The following is a 20,605-nucleotide window of genomic DNA, read 5'->3' as shown; positions in this document are numbered from 1 at the left end:
ACCTCTTTATAAATACAAACCAAAAGCGTCACCTACTTTCCACACCTTGGAGATTTGCTGAAGGCCGAGGGCCTCCGCGCTGCGCCCTCACCCACGGCAGATCTGGCAGCGCCCCGCTCCTGACAGCAGGGCTCGGCCTTTCCGTGCCGGTGGGAAGGCGGCTCCTGCGCACCTTCCTGCTGTGTATTCCCCCGCAGTCAAGGGCTCCCTGCAGACAGTACTGAAGCCTGGCTGTGTGTTTATTTCCACGCAGAATCTCCTTCTGCAGTGAGGGTACGCCACACACACCCCCTGGACCCCTTCTGCACTCCCCCACAGAAGTGCCAGGTACGTAAACCGGTGCTACAGTCACTCCTCCCTATCCCTCCTGCATGGCAGCCACAAGATGGCCTCCTCTACAGACCTCTGGCTGCCACACAAGATGGCTTCCTCTCCGGGCCTGCTGCTGCCGCACGGGATGGCCTTCTCACTGGGCTTCCTGCTGCTGCACAGGGATACGTGTTGCCTCACAGGTTATGACGTTCCCCAAGCCCTTCTTCACAAACACAGGAATGGGATGGCTTCTCAACAGCAACGCCGTGTAAAAGACACACTCTGACCCTCCGCAGCCCCTCCATGGGTGGCCTCTCTAGCAGGGGTGAGGTGGGTTGTGGCAGACCCCAGCCCCTGCAGACAGCCCGTCCGCACCCGGGGTGCCCACCGCCCCGCCATCAAACCCCCCTGTATTCAGGGAGGACCCCAGCGAGCAAGGCACCAGCTGGGCTCCCCGGTACGCCGCCTCCCGGCACCCTGCCTTCGACCAAGAGGCCCGTCACCACGGTGCTGGCCAGGCCGGCGTGGCGACATGGGTACCCCCGCACGGCCCTGTCACCGGCACCGCATCGGCACCCAGCCCCAGCCCAACCAGCTCACTGGGTCGCCCCGACCACCGCCGGGCACAGAAAAATGAAAAAACGAATAAAGAAAAGCCTTCACCCCCCATCCCCGCCCCGGCAGCCCCACGGCACACGGCGGAGCCCCCGGGCGCGGATGGCCGCGGGCGCCCGGACGGGGCGGGGCGCGGCACGGCGGGGCCGTTGGCCGCCCGTTTCCGCCGCTCGCCGGGCGGGGGCGCGCGTCGAGCCGTCGCGGGCCGGGCGCGAGCGGCGGAGCCCATCTTGCTGCCGCTCGGCGGCGGCGCTCGGGGGGGGCGGGCCCTCGCCCGGCGCGCGGCCAATCCGGGCGGGCGGCGGCGGCAGCAAGGCAGAATGGGCCGCGGTCCGGCGGCGTCGGGGCGCCGCGAGCGGCGCGGGGCGCTCCCGGTGTAAATAAAAGGGGCGGGGGGGGGGAAGCGGGGGGGCGCGTAAAAAGTTTCTGCGAGTTCGCGGCTCCGCAGCCTCGCTCGGGCGCGGGGGCTCGCGCGCTGCCAGCCGCCGCCGCGCCGGACTTGGCCGCGCCGCGCCAGCGCTCTCCGCCTATTGTTTGTGGGGGTTGTTTTTTATTTCTCGAAATATGGCAAAGGTTCAGGTGAACAATGTAGTGGTGTTGGATAACCCTTCTCCTTTCTACAACCCCTTCCAGTTCGAAATCACATTCGAGTGCATAGAGGACCTGTCGGAAGGTGAGTACGGCTCTCCCCGGCGCGGGTTTGGCGGCCCCGGGCTCCCCGTTCCGGCGGTTTTAAGGCTGAAACTTGGCGCAGGCCTGCTCCCGCCGCGGTAACAGTTTCCCCCCCCCTCCGCCGCATCGCCGCGCCGAGGCCGGGGGGCTGCGCTCGGCCGGCGCCCGGAGAGCCGCCCTCGCCGAGCCCGGCGGGGGAAAGTTGGCGGCGTTGGGCTGCCCCCGGGCTCGGGGCCGCCTCTCCCCGCCGCGCCATCGGCGAGGCGAGCTTCAAGTTGCGAGGAACTTGTGTGAGTGGCGGTAGCCATGTTGCCAGCTTTGTGTGCGCGTGCGGCGGGGGCGGGGGGGGGTTGGAGGGGGAGCGCGAGCGGGAGAGGGTGAACCGGGCTCGGCTGCCGCGCGTCCCCGCGCCCGCCGGGAACCGGCCGCGCCCCCGCCCCGCAGCGGACTCGGGGCGCGGAAGGCGAGCGTTTGGCTAGCCGCGCGCTCCATCTTAACACTTCAAAAAACAAAAAATAATTTTAAAAAAATTTTTTTTTTTTTTTTAAATCGCTGTGGGAGGTGGGGGCGGGCGGGCTCGCCCCCGGCCGCCGGCAGCTGGCGGGGGCGCGGGGCCGGGGGCGCGGCGCGGTTCCGTGTGCTGCGGGAGCCGTGCCGGTGGGGGAGGGGGCCGACCGCCGAGCACTGTTTTTGGAAGTCGCTCGAAAGTTACCGGCTGCCGCCGGAGCGGGCGGCGGCCCCAGCCGCGCCGCCCCGCGGGGACCCCCTGCCTGAGCGTGGGCCGCCGGCCGCCTTCCCCGCCGCCGCCGGGCTCCCGCCTTCCCCGCCGCCGGGCGGGCCGCGAACCGCCTGCGCTCGGCTCGGCGGCGCTCCGCAGCGCCGCCCGCAGGGCCGCCGGCAGGCCGCGAGCCGCCCCTCAGGCGGGAGTTTCGAAGGCGGCGGCGGGCCCGGCGGCCTGAGGCGCGGCGAAGGGGACGCCCGGCCGGCTCCCTGCCCGCCGCTGCGGCGGCTCCCAGCTCAGCCGGCGGGAACCTCGGAGGAAGTCTCGCCCGCGCCTGGGATGGCCTCCGGGCCTTCCGCCGCCGGCCGGCTCGTTTGCGGGGCCGCCCGCGGCGGGCTGCTGCCTGGGGCGCTCTGCTCGGCCCGGCCTCCCCCGGGACCAGCGGCAGTGCCCGTCGCAGGGCTCGGCACAGGGCGCTGCGCCTCTCCTCGCAGCGCTGCGCGGCCCTACCTGACGTGCTCCTGGCTCTCCGCCTTTGCATTAACCCCGGGCAAGCGGGATGAGAAGAATTATAGATGGTCTAATGCAAAATTCTCAGTTCCCTTCCCCCACCTAAATGCGAGTCAGACTACAGCATAAATTCCGGATGAGCACTGCTTTCACACTTAAAAATAAGATTCACCAAGTATAGAAAGGCTATGTTTAAAAATTTGCTGTCGTTGCCTTAGCTTTCGGGTGCTAGTTTGTCTATAATTATGCTGTTTTCAGTCAGTCCTGTGCACCACTGATTGCAAAATTAAATTAAGTCCAGCCCCCCCTTTCTTAAAAAAAAAAGTTGTTATTACATATCAAGATAACCAAGCAATATTTGGATCAGCCTATTAAGTGTATAATTTAAAGTCCATTTTTCAGTACTAAATACTGCTGGCTTAGAATGAACTTTCTACTGTTCTCCTAGAGCAATGGCACAAAGTGAGTGGTGTCATAATCTTAAGTAGTTCAGCCTAAAAGTCCTCACTTCTTGTACCTGGTAACTTGCACAGATGCTGACAAGCAAGGTGCTTAATTGTCCTGGATGAGTAGCCTGCCGTAGTGGCAGTAGCTAGTGCTAGATGCTTACAAGGTAAACAAAACCTCTGATACAGTACTTGGCCAATTGTGCTGTGCCGTACAAAGGAGTAAAATCCCTTCCTAAGCCCTGTTAATTATGTTACTTAAACCCCCAATACCTGCATTGGTGTTAAACATGATAAACCAGAAGAATTCACTAGTGAGGAAAGAGAGTTGCAATCCCAAAGCAGCCAAGTTCTGTTAAAGTGCTGGGTTTTTTCTATGCTTAAGTTCTATTCCTGCATCAAGAAACCATAATGTAGACTGCTGGATTTTTGCAGAGAATGCTAACAAAGTAAATGTAATAGGGTACAGGTTAGTGCTTTTGCACAAACAATCAGGGCATTGTTCATAAGGGAAAAAATTATTAAATATACCATTTGACTTTTTAAGGTACAGTTTTGAAGCAATGGTTTCATTTAAAAAAAAGATTCGGTCATAGTTCCCTGCAACGGTGATCTTGTTTTCCTCTTTGTTTAAAAGAACCCCCAAAATCTGTCTTACCAAGATTAGTTCTATATGTGTGTTTATGCATGTGTTTTTCAATATCAAAGTGAAAGTTAAAAGCTGGCCCAGGAAGAGCTAATGTGTGCTAATTTGCAGTTTCAACTTTTAAACACCTGTGGTGGAGAGGGTGAGTTAGAAAAAACTGACTGTAAGAAATGTTTGATTTTGGTGCATTATTTTAAGAAGCAAAATGCTACATTTAAGTTTTGCCTGTAATTCCATTTCAGAGTTTGGGTAAAATCAAAGCACCAATATCTTTGATCAGAATACGATCTAATCATGCTATCGCAATTTTACATACTTCTCAGGTTATACAAGTTACATGCAAGGAATGGGGCATACAGTTAGTGTGCCTGGTGCTTACACGGTGGGCTTTCTTATTCAATTAACTACCTTCCATGACTTGTGTAATTTAAGCTGTGAGGTGTGTATGTGGAAGGTGGGAATTTCTTTCTGGGAGGTGAGTCAGTATTCCAAGGCATGCAGTGCTCTATAGGCGTATGTAGGCATCATCCCTGTGCTGAAGCCATTCTGACAGACACAGCTACCAACAAGTAAATGGGCCCTGTCCTCTGTATAACATTTGAAAATTAACCTGACTATGGAAATGGAGGGATTCCTGCAGCACTGACTGACTGGAGAGAGATGGTGGGATGGTCTGGCTCATGAGCGCTGGCACAGGCATTGATAACCTTCCCCAGTGAAGACAGGTCCTTGTTATTTCAGGCCTGTTGCCAAAGAAGCAATTTTAGATAGGCAGGAGTGGAAGACCCTTAACTGTAATGATATATAATGTTGGTGTGTTTTTGTTATTTTTGTTTTGCTTTAGATCTGGAATGGAAAATAATTTATGTGGGTTCAGCTGAAAGTGAAGAGTATGATCAGGTGTTAGACTCTGTTTTAGTAGGACCTGTTCCTGCAGGCAGACACATGTTTGTATTTCAGGTAAGTTTGGTTTAACTTTTTCTAAAAGGGTTGTGTTAACTTGTTTCAAGATGACTGTATCAAACTAAGAGGCACTTGAAAAATAATGGTAAGCTAGAAAAATATTTCAGTCAGCCCTCAGGTATGATAGACCTTCCTTTACTTCCATTGTAATATTTTCACTTGTGGTATCGTTACAGACTGTGATGTAAGCACTGTTCCGGTAGCTGCTGATAGCTTTGACCAGTCTGGTTTTATAAATACATGCTAGATCACTCGGTAATCAAGAGTGCCAGTTACCTGGTTTACACTAGCACCATCAGGCTTAACTCTGTTGCAGTCAGTGGCAGTTTCAGACCATCAGGAGCACTACGTTAATGTAGACATCTTCAGAAGATCAGGTCGACAAATACATTGTAAAACTCAGTCATAACAGTCAAGAGTTCATTTCTATTTGGCAGGATAAATTTTCAACTGTAATGTTTGGCTAAGCGTGCTAAATCACAGCAAAGTATAGCAGTTTGTAAAATAAGATAGAATTCCAATGGTAGATAGCAGGCATTTAGGACACAAGTGTGTACAATAAAAGACTGTCCAACAAACTTTGAAGCATGTGACAGTCCTATAAAATACTGCTGTTGAAGCCAAAAGCTAGATTTAGCTCACTTCTTTCTCTGTTTATCAAATACTAGTATTTGTCCTCTAAACTGAGAGGAAAATCCATCAGCAGAAAAATCAGGTTGAAACTCAGTACGGCTTATTGTAGAAGAACCATGCTAGTTTCCCAAATGCTATAAATTCACTTAACTAATGGCAAATGCATGCTGGAATATGAGCATTTAAAAAGTGCTAATGAATATCATTCCTTATTTCTCACAGTTACTGTAACTGTTTTAAAATAGTATTAACATTTGTGAGGCATCTTGATTAATCCTATATGTTCCAGGAGACTTTTTTTCTTACAGGACAGACTAAAGGAATAGAATTAGGCTGGTGGTTACACTTGTCGACCACGTACATGCAAACTAGTCTTGAAACATTTTGTTTGGTTTTGGAGCTGGGCCTAATTTTTCCACGTGACAAATAAAGCAGATGTGTAACAAATGGATCATTTATTAACAGTTCTTCCATTGTCAAGCTGTTATAGCTTATGGCATTAATTGGTCAGAAATAGGTGATCCTCTGCCCACAAAGGAGCTATCTTGTAGCACTGTAGCCAGAGAAATCAGCTGGCATCTACATTTATAATTTGAGACACGCTGTTCTCAACTAAGTTACGAAGATTCATTGTTGATAGTGATAGGAAGGAGCAGGAGGCAGGCGTAAAAAGGCATGTTTTGGCTGTATGATTAGGAGAGCCTGGAAAAATAAATTTACTGGTGTTGCAGTTTCTGTAGGATGGACTCATCGATTATATCCTAGTTATAAATGACGCTACAGCTAAATTAGGAGTAGGTATGTAGACACTGTGGTTAGATTGGAATAGGTCCTGTAAGAGTCAGTAGTCCTGTGTTAACGATAAAGTATCCCTTTTATGTCTTATGGAAGGACTGTTGGTCTAAGTGTATTAGACTTCAAAAGCACTGGATTTAAGGTGAGGGTAGGACTTCGCTGATGTGTATGATGAAGATGGGTCACCTAGAGCAGGCCGCACAGGACCTTGTCCAGGTGGGTCTTGAATATCTCCAGAGAAGGAGATATTCAAGAGATATTCAAGGAGATTACTTCTGGAATGTATTAGTCTATAACTGCCCCCTGTGGAATCTGAAGTAATCAAATGGTCCTGGGCACTGTTAGAACAAGACTACTGAATTAAAGTAGTGACTTCATTTGTATTGGCAGTTCTTGTGATTTCTTCAAGCATCTGCACTTGTCCTGCTCATTTGTCATCTTTTTTGTTCCCCTATGCAAGCTGGAAAGCCATTTGGTCATCTTCTGTTCCCTTCAGGGCTGGAGAAAATGGTGTTCTACCTGATTCCCTGGTTGCTTCTCCTCCCCCCTGGTGTTATTTGTACCTGAGAGGTCTGGCTCATCTAATTGTTCTGCAGAGTGCCTACAGCTTCTTACAAAAAGCTGAACTGGTCTGAAGGCTTAGAATTGAAGTAGCAAAGAGCAGAAGCCAGTGATGCATGAGCACTAGCTCCCAAATTTTACAGTGCTGGAGCATATAAATACTATGGAAAAGTAGAGATGAGAGGGACAGCAGGAATTAATCTCATTTGTCCTCTCTCCTAAGGCAAGATTTGTTATTACACCTAAACCATTCTAACATACATTGTCAATACCAGCTTGTACTCTGCAACACAGGTGTCCACTGTTGGCTTCAGATCTTCATGCAAAATTGCAAATACAAAGCTGTTTCATTTATGCTTAGATTGCTGTTACTTTAAATCCTACAGTAGAGCGAGGCATCACGTTTTGTCGATAAGTAGTTAGGAAGCATTTTAAGGGACTGATGCGAGCCACGTTTTTAGGAGGCAAATTTTATTGGTTATTAATAACTGCAGAGTCACAGTAAGTTAGGATGTTGAGGAAGATTATAAGAGCTGCCTATTGATTAGGATTGCATTCTGGCTGAAAACATCAGATGTCTGAGAGGGATGATGCATTTAACTGCATACACTTGAACAAACATAGGCATGTAGAAGGAGGCAAGAGAAAGAGAAGTTTATTCTTTTCCCAGAAGTCTGTGAGATGGCTGAAACTTCACCATAGCCTGTCCCTGCTCTTCTTGCTGAAGATTAAATTGCAGTCTGTATTCTTAAGGGTTTAGTCTTGTTAAAAACACACGTACAGACCAATTCAACTCCAAAGGTACCGGGAAAAAAAAAGTTGTTCTACTAAACTACCAAGATGGGCTGGAGAACAGTGGCACTGTAGAATTGGAGGGGTGTTAGTACAGTTGCTTGAATAACAGCTCAGCTGAACATACATTTAAAAGCAGTTTTGGATCAAAGCTGTCTAATCACCCATCAGATATGTCAGCACGCAATATTACTGTATTCTAAGTAATTCTGTCTCTAGAGGATAGTGGCCTAAATTCAGGGTTGATGTTGTGAAAGCAGGTATATTTTCTGGTTAACTTGAAGAACAATCTTAAATACAATCACTGCTCAGATGGTAAGATACACTACTTAAGACTCCCCTGCTAGATAGGCACGTGGTATCAATTTTATTTTAATCCATCTTTCCCTTTCACATTTAGGCTGATGCACCTAACCCAGGGCTTATTCCAGATGCAGATGCAGTAGGTGTAACGGTTGTGCTAATTACATGCACCTATCGAGGTCAAGAATTTATAAGAGTCGGGTACTATGTAAACAATGAATATACCGAAACAGAACTGAGAGAGAATCCACCAGTAAAGCCAGATTTTTCTAAGGTAAGGCATGTCTTGTTCTAGTCATATATCAAAGATATGCTTATAGAAAGAGGTTTTTAAGAAACAAAACCAAACCCCAAGTGATTGAATGAAGTGCATGGAATAAAGCATCAATTAATGGAAAAGACTTGGGAGGGCAAACTACAAGTGTCATGTAGTTGCCATAAATTTGGAGAACATTGAGAAGCCTGCAACAGTTTCCATCAGCTTGAAGCCTTGGCTGGACTTCATTATTGTTTTATACTGACTGTGTGAAATAAATCACTGGGTTCCCTTTACTTGTAGCACTGTTGACGAAGTGGCTCTGTTCTTCAGAAAAACAAATTCATGTGTTTTCTAGGACAGTCCACCTGGAACTAAGTTTTAAGTATTAATTTAACACAGTCGTTATCCAGCTGTTCTAGTGTTAGAGCTGCAGTTTATGCAAAACAATAACAAACTGAATAACAAGTTCCGTATAACACGAGAGACGATGGCTAACCTGGTAAGAGCAGACTGGAGGATTGTCCAATCAATGGACAACTTGACCAAGGAAGGATACAGATTAAGTTTAAAAAAAAAAATATATATCCTTCATGGTAAAAATTAAACCAGGATCAGAATTAAAAGATCGTGAGATATAATTATTTGGAACCTAATACCTTGAGAAGGATCAATTAAACATCAAAACCTAGTCAAAATCCCGTGAAATACTTTACCCAGGCAGATTCTGTACAAACCAATAAGGCTCTACACAGCATCTGGGTTTGTTTTCTTGGAAGACTTTGTGGGGCTAAGTTTTTTTCTTTACATAAGCTGAGGTACATGTGTACACACTGTCCAAAGTTGTGTTGTGTGATGGTGAAATTTTATTTCTCAAGTTTGCATAAATTAGATGACTGGATATATGAAGAAATGAATGGGATAACGACTGTACTGTAATGACTAGTACAGATCTAATCCCCATAGTCCCTGAAACTGATCTTCAAATGTAACTGAATTGGCATGTAAATTGATTTTTTTTTTTGAAGTTGCTAATTATTTTCTATGCTGAACTTAATTTTCAGGGATCAGATGCTCAGTATGTTCTCAAAATTTGCAATTACTGTGAATTTTGAGCATTCTTAAACTTACAATCTATTTCTTTTTTCTTTCATGTAGTTGATATACTTATTTGTTATTTTGGGTGTTAACGCCAGAATGTTGACTTCCTTTAAGCACTTGAGTTTAGAATTTCCTAGAACTATTTGTGTTAATTCTCTGGTTTGCTTATGTAAAAAGCTAGCTCTGCTTCTATGAAAAAGAACAGCAAAAGCTCTCATGTATTTGTAAGTAGTCCTTAATGGGACTATAGGACAGAATTTAAACATTCAAGCAGAATAGGTTATTAGACTTACTTAATTGTAATTGATGGTAATAGACCCTACTAGGTTCAAAAAAAGAAATGGTCATGTTAATTTGCATAAGGGGTTGGAAATATTTAATAAGAGTGCACTTCCTTGGAGAATAAAATCAGCATTTACTACCAAAGCAAGCTTTTCCTAGGATCAGTCTTAACTTTCATAGTCAGTGGCCAATGGTGGTAAGTTGCTATCCTCCAGAGTTAACTATAAATTATCTTGAAAATGGTGAAAGACTAAGAGAAAGTGAACGCTTTCTTTTTTGCTGCATACGTAAACAAATATAGAATATTTTCAAAGGAAAATGAAGGCCAACCATGAGAATAAAATATATGACTAATATCTAGGCATGTCCACTGCCACAGTATTAATATCTTCCTCATCTAAGTAATGTTTTTACTTTAAAACCTTAGTAGCCAAATTAAAATTCAGTTAGTGAAACTGATCTAAAGCATGGTAATTTAATTTAAGGGAAGGTTGTACTCTTAAATGAAGACAGTTGATGGAATTGATACAATTATTGCAAACACCATAAAGTCGATGCAAAATCTTATGAAGTACTGTGCTTTGCAAAATCTTTGTGGGGGTAGTCATTTGCTTTACTAAAAGCTGGCTAAATAATAAACACTTGCACTTTTACTGCAGAGTTCTCATACAGCCTTGAACTCGGGGAACAGTTAAAAATACCCTCTCAAGAAAGCAGTTATTTTGCTGAGTAGGTATTAGAGTAAATGAACGAGTGGTTTGTTTCTGTAAGCATGTTTCTGATCCATAGATAGTAGCTACAGATTCACATTTATAAGAATCACGTTTTTAAACAAACTGTTTTACACGTACAAGGCTATGGGGAGTAAAAGGAAAGAATCTATATGCACATGAACTCCAGTTTGAGATGTACACATTACATAATCCACATATTTTCTTCTTTCCCAGCTTCAAAGGAATATTTTGGCATCTAATCCTAGAGTGACAAGATTCCACATTAATTGGGAGGACAACACTGAAAAACTGGAAGATGCAGAGAGCAGCAACCCAAATCTACAGTCACTGCTTTCTACAGATGCATTACCTTCAGCATCAAAGGGGTGGTCAACATCAGAAAACTCATTAAGTGTTATGTTAGAATCTCATATGGACTGCATGTGACTAACCACCGTCATTTTGGTACTGTACATGTGTTAAACTGTAAAAACAACCAGAACTATTTCCTTCAAATTCCATAAGTACATAGTTGACAAGCAATGTGAAGAACTTGTTTTAAAACATCCTGTAGAAAGTTTATAAAAAAAAAAAAAAACAAAACGAAAAAAAAACCCCAAAACAAACAGTATTTGAGCAAATTGTGGAATATAAATACAACTATTTTTAAGTAATTGCCTTTTTTCTCTAATGTGTTATTCTATGTGGTCTAAACCAAACCTGATTAAAGTATACATATTCTCCCCCTCCCCCCTTTACTTTGTAAGCACTATTAAAAGCTAAAAAAAAAAAAAAAGTTAAAACATTCAGGCAGAATGAAGGAATAATGCCATGTCCTCATCTCTGATATCCAGATTGCCAAATATAAAGTGCCCTTTAATAGCAGCTTATGAACAAAACTGTCATTACATGAAGCACAAAGAAAAAAGTATCTCAAAAAAAAAAAAGTCCAAAAAAGTCCTCTTGCTGTGAAAGCAGGCAGCACAGTGTAATTTTAGGTGCAAACTTCTTTTCCTTTGAAGGCACATACTTGTTACTTAAAGCATGCAATTTGAGATTTACCATCTGCTATCTTGGATTTTAGAACTGTGGTGTAGGTTTTTTTTTTTTTTTTTAAATCTCCTGCTGCTGCTGTTTAGTCAGACTGGTTTAAGGACAATGTTTCATATGAATTTGGGTAGGTATCACAGCAAAGAACCATTTTTCAGCTACCCTAATAGCACACACAGTTGGTTGTAAGGATTCAAGCAATTACTAGAAAAGCATGAAAAGGAGTAGCATGAGTATCCAAAAAGTACTCTTCTGCAAGATTATTATATACAGCTGCTGGGTTGGTGCATTTATTTTCAGGTATGCTCTGTTCTTCCTGTCTTTTTAACTAGTAATACAGGGTTTAGATGCCTGCTTTCAGCATTTTGAAACATTTAGAATTTAAAACTTTTCTAACTACCCTTTTAAGGCAATCCTATGCACTGAAATATATCAAGGTTCAAACCTTGTTGTGACAGGCATGACATGCTCAAGAATACATTGCCTGCCCTGAAGCTCTTGCACTAAGATATCCCTATTACCTGAGGTATCCTTGAAGATGGAAAGAACTAGGCAGTAAATTGTAAAGATGTAAGACATTATGACACTTAACAATTGAGTTATTCCTTCCAATCCTCATCAGCCTTATACGTTTACTGTGACTATATATGCTTTTAAAATTGTAATCTGTCATGTCACGATTACAAGAATATAGTTCTGCTAGTTACCACTAACTGTCCTGTCCAAACTGTGAACCCTTGTAGGTTCTAGGGCCTTAAAAAAAAAGGGTGAATTTCATGATGACTGACAGTATAGCTCTGAATAAAAATAGAACACTTTCTCTTCTCTTACTGCATTCTCTAACAGGGATGAAGATGTCCCAAGCAGTTAGCACTTCTGTCTTTCCACAGCATTAGTGAAGTTGTCTGCATTTCTAACGTATATTTTTTAAATTGGAAAGGAATGTATGTGCACATGTTTTTCTTGTATGGAAATTCAGCAGTACATATGGTAGCTGAATGAATTTAATGAAATCCATTAATATTTGGAACCGTAATTCTAATGTGTGCTTTTGACAATCTCTCTGTAATTGTTTAGAATTATGATTGGCAATTTAAAAATACTAACACTCTAATATCTGTATGGCTTAACACAAAGAACCGGTCCCCCAAACCAGCAGTTGCTTCACTTGAGGGCTGAAATGATGTGAACTTCTAAGAAAGGCCTTTTGATTTTCAATTATATTGCAACTTTAAGGTCTACAGTGACACACTGAAATTTTTCATGCACTTAATTGTTCTATTTATGAATCTATTTAAGATACCTCTTCAATGTAAGCATGTAAATGACTTGGTCATCTGCTGAAAGATTGGCAGGCTAGTGAAGTCTGCCTTGAGCTAAGGCTACTGCAGTAGCATTTCCAACCCTTGCACCTGTTCAAGATTCAAAAGAAAATGTGATCAAGTACAAGCTGTAAACAGAATCTACCCATCAGTAACATGAAGGCTTCTTAGAAGCATGTGCCACAAAGTGATGGAAGCAAACTGTGTTACTGCTATTGCAGAATCAACTACAACATACAGTCAGCAAAACTACGTCACCCTGCAAACCAGTTAATTCAGAGAAATCAGAAAGCGAAGATCTATTGCTCTGGTTAGGAGGAAAAGTCAACTGTGCACATGAACTCGAGTGCTATAAACTTCGAGCTAGAGCAGATGGCATGATGCTGCAGTAGAATTTGGCACCACCTTACCTGATACACTAACACATCCTGGATATAGCTGACCCACCAATTACAGGGGGGAAAAAAAAAATAACCCTACGGTGCTTGGTGAAAACTGGAGAACAACCATACCACATGAGAGCGCCTCATGATCTTTGCAAGAGAAATGGTCTTTCTGTGCTTTTTGGGAGACTGGATGCCTCTCAGGTCTTGTAGAACTTTGTCCATATCTTACCAGTCCATACACACTGTCTTCTGAATATCACATTTCCTGGCAAAATCACATTCCAGAGCCACAGAATTTGAGAAACCAAATTCCAGTGCTCTAGAGGGTTCAGGTCTGATCATCAGGCAAAATCAGAGCACAAACTTAGTGGTATTAAAAGATACAGTGCATATAAGGCATCTCTATAATAAAGACTTCTCCCTGATCTCTGAAAGTTTTGAAACAGCAGGGCTATACGCATGAGGTACAGCCAGCCAGTGCAGACAGCACAGCATTACAATTTCAAGGTCGAGGATGAGTTTACCTTCCCACAACCTTCCACTTGCAGAGACCACCAAGGTGCAAGGGAATGGTAGGGATTCTTTTGATGGGACTAGTGATTCATCTCACTATATTGACCTCAGATAGATAAGACTTGATTCCATTAGAAGATTGTCACAATGCTTATCAGAGGTTATTCACGTACAAAGAAGTAAATTGATCAGGCAAAGTAACATTAGGGATGAAAAACATGGACGGGGGATTTTATGTCTAGCTTGAAAAAAACTTGTCCATCTTAAGAGTCCTTGTGATTATTCATGCATCACCTTCAGTCTGAATTACTGTGGCCCTCTGAGTTTGAAGCGGACAGCAAGGCTCCGGCTCCGTTATAATGGGGGCTGGTGAAATCTAACCTCTCCAGTGGCTCTGCAGAGACTCACTGAAAAAGCCAACCCTTAGGACCAATCTTCAAGACTGTAACAACTCAGAACTTTGTTACAATAACCGCAGTAGCTTAGTTTATAGCTTGCCAGACAATCTGTATTTTTGAGATGCGAGTGACAAAGTCACAAAGACAAATCTGATGATCTGGCAGTCTATTATTTTCCTTTTTAGGGCCTCAACTGCTGATTTTCTGGAAGTCGGCTCAAACTGGAGGCTAGCCACTTGCAGCTGTACAAATATTGTCCACTGCCATCCGAAAATGGTGGTAGGGAAGAAAAAGGGAAAAAACCCAAGATGTCTTATGTACACCACGTACACTCCTGGCAAATCCTCATTTACAAGAGATGGAAAAAGAGGAAAGTTAACTAAATCTTGTAGCTTCTGTCTGGGCAGCTGCAGGAGAGCTTTCCCATACTTAACTAGCCTACCCCTTATCCATAGCAGTGGTCTGCATGCTTGCAAGTTTTCTCATTTTTTTGAGAGCCAAAGAAGATTATGGGTTAATTGTCCCTGTTGCTAGCTGGAGGGCTCTGCTCAGTGTCAACTGGGAAGATCCAGCAAAACTGACCAACCTCCTGTAAGGGCTGGCAGTGTGCGTGGAACTACACATGCTAGGCCTTCCCATTTGTATTTATGTTTCCAGTTAAAAGTTCTGCTTCTTAAGAGCTGGTCTTTTAGTGTGTGATATTAGAGCTGGACTGCAGAAGACAGGTGGAGGGATTTTTGCTTGATTTTTGGTCCAGGCACAGAAGAATGCGAAAGAAGAGCCAGCTGGAGTCACTAGGGAGGCTTTGTTACAGGCAAAACCCAGGCTTGTATCTGGAACTTAGAAAGGAAAGGCCCTTTGGGGAGGGGATGGAGGGAGGATGCACTTCAACATTTCCAACTGTCCGTAATACTAGCTTGGAGGCATGGCTGGGTACTCACTGTCCATGGCACGAGGGATGTGACTGCCTCCCTGCAGACAGAGGAAATCAGAGGAAGGAGGTGTGTGTGCTGCAGAAGAGCTACACCAGATGAACCAGGCAATAGCTACGTGTTAAGAACTGGCTGAAATGAGTTCTTGGGTCTCCCTCCGTAACACCCCCTGAAATACGAGATAAGGAGGCCTAACTTTCAACATAAGGGAGTCCTCCAGTTTGTCCTATCTCACTAGAAAGGTGTGGCAGACCTAACTGATACAAACTGGGAAGAAGTAGGGCCTTTATGGTATGGTAAAGGGAATCCTGAAGACATAGGACATCCATCCAAAAACCAACTGCTTGAAATACCTGCCATTTCAACAGTAGGACGAAAAAGTTTGATGAAAGCCTGCCTGGATGTATTATGCCAGAAGTGTGTAAGACCCAACACCTCCAGCCAGTATCACAAAGATGCTGCTCCTGCAGTATTTACTGTCCATCCTAACTACAGGTCTTCAGATACAGATGTATGAACAGGCCAAGATTTCTAAAGAGAGATACCTACTTTGCTAAATAGTCTTTTGCATGCAGGTAGGCAAGGTAAGCTCTGTCTCAGGACAAAGCCATCTTGGAGCAACATTACTGAGAGGGAATTTAAGGGAATTAAAGGATCTGTAAGAGATGAGACATTCCTACAGATGTGGCGTTATCTCTGATGAGGTCTGATCGCAACTTCAAAATTCATTCCTTCCAGAAGTCTAGCAGACTTCCTACAGAGTTAAGGCCTCTTCAACTTGAGACCAAACTGTTTAAGGAACAGCCAAAGAAGTCACGCTCTCAGGAAAATATTTTCAAGGTACATGCTGATAGAAAATACTTCCAAGTTCATGTACAATTACAAATATTCAGGAAAACAATTAAGAATCCTGTGGTAGAAGGGAAGATCTGAAAATAGTGGCCTAAAGGCTGCATCTGTTCATAACCTGATCAGGGACAGGGTATGGATCCACCGTAGTAAAACTGTTAGCGTGTTCTTTGGCACTGCCTTGGCCTGTGTCAACTAGGGAATGCCCAGGGACAGTTTGGGGATCTACGAAGAGCGAGAAATGTTTCCAGTTTCAGTCTCTTTCTTACTTCAGGACACTGACACCACATACTCTATGCATAACCATAGCTGGAGGGCTCACGTCGGCCACTTTGAAATTGTTTTATTGGCTCAGAAGAGAGACAACTGTTAGCACCTGAAGCCTGCCTAGCAGGGAGGGGCTTACTATGAAGAAGAAAAATGGTGGTTTCCCCCTGAGTTAGTTGCCTTCAATAGAAAAAAAACAACATGGTACCAAACTGCTGTTGGCATGATATGGACAATGGCAGACGCTGCAAAAAGGCAGTACTCCCAAGGCTCTGTAGAGGCTGTAAGAGGAAAGACCAGAAGGCTGCATTTCATTCAGCTCAGGAAGGCATATTGTACAGAACTGGAGAGCTGGAGAGATGGCTGAGAGCCTCCCAGATCTTTAGACAAGCTGTTCTAAATACAGTTCACGAAACTCTTTACACAGTCCATCTGTGGAGGGACAAAACACCAAACGAAACTCTGCAGAAATGTGAACAGCCAAATATGCACCAGGAAACAGAAGGAATAACTCTGGCCTGGATGTCCACGAGCTCCAGACCCGCCAGTAGCAGGCACGTGTTGGTTCCTGTCCCTGCGGAGTCAAGTCAATTGATCACTGCATATCGCAAACTCCAAGGGAAAATGAAATATTTTCTTACTAGTGATTATCTCATCCAATTATGCACAAGCAGCACTGTGTCTCTGAGGACTGCAAAACAGTTGGTTAAACTCAGTGGTAAAGTGGGAACCAACTGAGAGAATTTGTTAAACCTTACTAAGTCTCTTTTTTTTTTTCTGGAAAACTATCAATTTATAAAAATTAAAGGTACCTTAATCACTCCCTGTCATTCTGAGATGAGCCACTGCAGGGGAGGAGGAATGAAACAGGCCTTTACAAAAACTGAACACTGTGTAGACAGAACCAGACAGTGGGACAGATGGTTTCCCTGTCTTATTTACAGAATGTCCTATAACGGTCAAAAATTTTTTTCCCATTGAGTTGTTGAATGTGGGCTGGCCTTCTGGCTGCCAACATTTATTACAAGAGATGTGGGAGGAACAAGCCCCAGTTCCTCACAGAAGTCATAAACTTAGAATCACAGAATAGTTTGAATTGGAAGGGACCTTATAGATAGCCTAGTTCCAACCCCACTTCCATGGACAGGGGCACCTTCCACTAGATCAGGCTGGCCAAAGCCACATGCAACCTGACCTTGAACACTTCCAGAGAGGGGGCAGCCACAGCTTCTCTGGGCAACCTGTTCCAGTGCCTCACCACCCTCAGAGTGAAGAACTCCTTTCTTATATCTAATCTAAATTTACCCTCTTTCAGTTTAAAGCCATTACCCCTTGTCCTATCACTACATGCCCTTGTAAGAAGTCTGTCTCCAGCCTTCTCGCAGGCTCCCCTCAGGTACTGGAAGGCTGCAGTAAGGTCTCCCCGGAGCCTTCTCTTCTCCAGGCTGAACAGCCTGCAGAGAACTTGCAGGGAACTCTGAACAGAAAATCTCTACTAAGTGTTTGCAAGAAACGTAACCTAATAAAACAAGTAAACTCTGAAACACTATCCAGAGCGTGATGGTAAAGTTCTGTTTTTTCCAAAACAAAGACGACATTATAGGTCATTTGTAAGGGCTGTTTGCAGCAAGCAGGCAACTTGCGCCTGTTGGTGAGACAAGAAAGATGAAGGTCTTCCATTCCAATTCACTAGAACAAGAAAGCAGGGGTTTAGCCTGGGTCATACTGTCTGAATCAGGCAAAACCCACCTGATAAAGCACAGCACTTGTTTACAAAGTGCTGGGGGAGGCAAGAAACTGTTGGAAAAAGCAGAGGCCCAGCAGCAAATCAAGCTGCGGAGTTAGGTCGCTGTTTTCTGAAATTCTGTGAGGCCACTGCAGTTAGGTCTGGATGGGGTAACGGGCTGCAGCAGCCACATGACACCACAGGGCCCCGAAGGATCATAGTGAGTCTCAAAGCACACGATACCTAAGGTGGAGCTGGAAAGAAAAGGAATTTTGGCACAAAGTGAAATGTTAATGATCTAATATGCTGTCCTGCTACCTACAAATACTTGTACAGAAAACCAGGGAAAACTGATATGATAGACAGTTTTGGAAGCAGAATGCTAATTCTACGGTTGGTAAGTAGGTCATATCCTAAAACAGCACTGGATAGGTAAAGGGTACAAGACATGTTAATGCACAAAATCTTACCAAAGGTTGGTTAGATACCGGCAGTTTTCTCTAAAAGAGGAATCCAAAGGTAAGACAGCTTTTACACTTCTCCAGGGTTTACTAAACATCAGGTGTGTCTTTTCACCTATGTGGACTGTAATCCCAGAGCCAGCAATTAAACTGAAATCCAGGCTGCTTTTTATATAGAGTAAGGACCTATTTGTAAGTGGAACTTACGGATTTAGTCTTAGTACGCTGGAGGGAAAAATGTGTGCTAGGACTTTCCTCTTGTGAGAAAGCAGAAACTGATAATTTGAAGTGTGCAATTACGACAAGTAAAGCAATTTAATAGTTTTCTAAAGTTATAATTTGGAGCTTCTGCATGGAGAGCAAAGTTGACAAAATCAACGTTAGGTACAGTTACAAACATATTCATAAGTAAGACACTCCTTGCACAGGGAAGCCAAAGAAAATAATTCACACCACATCCAAACTCCTGGGCTAGAAATTAATGCTTTAGTCCAGCAGTTCTAGCCACGGAAAGGTTCCCTGAAATTAAGCTAGGCTTAGTAAGATTTCTTGCTAGGGTCTCCAGTTTCATTTGTGATAAGGATCCTAAAAAATTTTAAGGTGGAAATTTGGTGCACCTGCTGTCAAATTTCAGGGGGAGGCAGCAGGGAGAGGGAGAGGCTTTTTAAAATATAAGGAATAGTTAAGTGAGATGTAGGTGATCTAAAAGACCAAAGACAATTGTTTCATACGATGAAACTCCATCTCCACACATCATTACAGCTGATTCTATGGCACAGATAACACAGCAAGCTTGTAAACTGCAATACTGTTTTTCAGGGAAATGTCTTTGAACCTAGGTATCATGGCTGAGCTGGAAAGAAAATCATACAGAAAATGAAGCACAGGAAGGAGACATGGTGAAGAAGGCAACAGCAACATCAGAGGCCAAGAGCAGCTGACACAGGGAGATTACTACCGACAGAAGTGGGCAAAGTCACATTGAAATGCACGGCAAAATTTCACCCGAAGTCACTGTCAGTCCCCTAGCAAAACTTCAATCATCCAGCCTGTTCCCAGTTCTTAACACAGAACAAAAGGTGGAAAAAAGTTTATGCTGAGCCGAAATGTTCTCTCCAGCTTCTCTCCAGACCTACTTGTCAACAGTTTGAACGGAAAACCAGAGGCCTATGTGTTTCATAACTAGTTCCCTGCACACAAGAGTGTGTATGTTTGGCATTACGTTCCACTTCCACAGATACAGAAAACCCAGTATACACATGTTCACATAGCTACAGACCTGGAAAAAATTTATTCTGTTTTTTTCCATGTATAAATAATGCTGTTTCCCAGACATACAATGAAAAGCAGCACTATTTGAGAAACATTCAAGTTACACATGCTAGCTGAAACACTGGGGTTTATCCCTAATTATTTTGTGATTTTGAATGTACTAGCAATATAGTCATTTGCTCAAATAAAGTCATTTGCAGAGGTAATCTGACCTTGCACATTCTCCCCAGAAGAGTCTGTAAAGATACCTGGCATTCAGAACAAGCTGGGACATACCTACATTTAACAAAAAAAACATCCTGAAACCATCTTCACGAGTCAGAAATAATTCCTCAGCACAGGTGTGAGTTTCCAGAAAGTAAGCGGAAATCAAACTGGCACCCAGCCAGAACCCATAAAAGAACAGAAGAGAGGAGAGTATCTGTTCAGGAGACACCAAATCATGCTAGTCCATCACGCAGTGTGAGCTGTGGAAAGATGTCAGATTTGTCATAGGTGGGAAGAAAACTAAAACCGCAGGTCTAGATTGTCCTCTGGTAGAAAACCAGTGAGAGGTGCCTCTGGATGAGGCTAGTAAGGCTCCCTGTTAGAAGCCAATCACACTGCTCCGCTGACACAGCAGAAAGGGCAGAACTGCCCTTCCGCAGAGGGTCGTGTCGAGCCTCATCTGCCTCCACAGCAGTTCTTTGCTTCAACTGTGCTCGTACAACCTGAGCACATACGTTCATATATATAGAAGGCCTCTATGTGAACATATTCGAGTGAAAAAAGTAAAGCATTCCAGATGAGGAAGCACATACCTGCACTTGTAGATCCAATTCCGGCAGTAAGCACAGAGCGCGGTATAATCTTTACTGCATACTTGAGAAACTGAGATTTCCCCGTACCTGGGTCTCCAACCAACAACAGATGCGATTCACCTTGGGGGGAAGGTTGGTGTAGGAGAAGACGGTTCACAAACAGAGAAAGATACACACACAATGCTCTGAATTAAATAATGCTTCTCATTATTCACCTAGCACTGCATGTACGTTCCAATATGTAATTCTGTTTAAGACTGCACTACCTATTGGGTGTGATGAACATATAGTTTAATAAAAGCATCTAG

General features: G+C 44.2%; 2 protein-coding genes across 6 annotated transcripts in view; one reads left to right on the top strand and one right to left on the bottom strand.

Annotated features, from left to right (window-relative positions):
• The window catches only part of MCM9 (minichromosome maintenance 9 homologous recombination repair factor), a 52,220-nt gene that overhangs the window by 18,798 nt on the left and 12,817 nt on the right, over nucleotides 1-20,605 (bottom strand). For 4 of the 5 annotated variants that reach the window (XR_012763184.1, XR_012763185.1, XM_075414153.1 and 1 more), the window contains exon 7: nucleotides 20,298-20,417. Coding sequence is in view for 3 of the 5 variants with exons in the window: in XM_075414153.1 (XP_075270268.1) it covers nucleotides 20,298-20,417 (120 nt within the window). In the remaining 2 variants the exon portion in view is untranslated. Of the gene's footprint in view, nucleotides 1-18,631; nucleotides 19,965-20,297; nucleotides 20,418-20,605 lie in introns of those variants that run through there. The other variant, XM_075414156.1, reaches the window with a different exon arrangement.
• ASF1A (anti-silencing function 1A histone chaperone) lies at nucleotides 1,354-12,407 on the top strand. Its single transcript, XM_009944847.2, has 4 exons — nucleotides 1,354-1,600; nucleotides 4,767-4,882; nucleotides 8,067-8,243; nucleotides 10,556-12,407. Exons 1-4 carry the CDS (start codon nucleotides 1,492-1,494, stop codon nucleotides 10,766-10,768), a joined length of 615 nt encoding a protein of 204 aa, XP_009943149.1. The 5' UTR covers nucleotides 1,354-1,491; the 3' UTR covers nucleotides 10,769-12,407.

Source organism: Opisthocomus hoazin, chromosome 2, assembly GCF_030867145.1.
Source record: "Opisthocomus hoazin isolate bOpiHoa1 chromosome 2, bOpiHoa1.hap1, whole genome shotgun sequence".
In the NCBI taxonomy this organism is placed as follows: Eukaryota; Metazoa; Chordata; class Aves; order Opisthocomiformes; family Opisthocomidae; genus Opisthocomus; species Opisthocomus hoazin.
The sequence above is the reverse complement of the archived record's forward strand: the minus strand, read 5'-3'. Positions and strand labels throughout refer to the sequence as shown.

What these genes read in the sequence shown, in the direction of transcription:
- ASF1A (XM_009944847.2), top strand. Translation starts at nt 1,492, where the DNA reads ATGGCAAAGGTTCAGGTGAACAATGTAGTGGTGTTGGATAACCCTTCT. An exon ending in GACACATGTTTGTATTTCAG is followed by an intron (nt 4,883 to 8,066) that starts GTAAGTTTGGTT and finishes TTTCACATTTAG; the next exon opens with GCTGATGCACCTAACCCAGG. An exon ending in TAAAGCCAGATTTTTCTAAG is followed by an intron (nt 8,244 to 10,555) that starts GTAAGGCATGTC and finishes CTTCTTTCCCAG; the next exon opens with CTTCAAAGGAATATTTTGGC.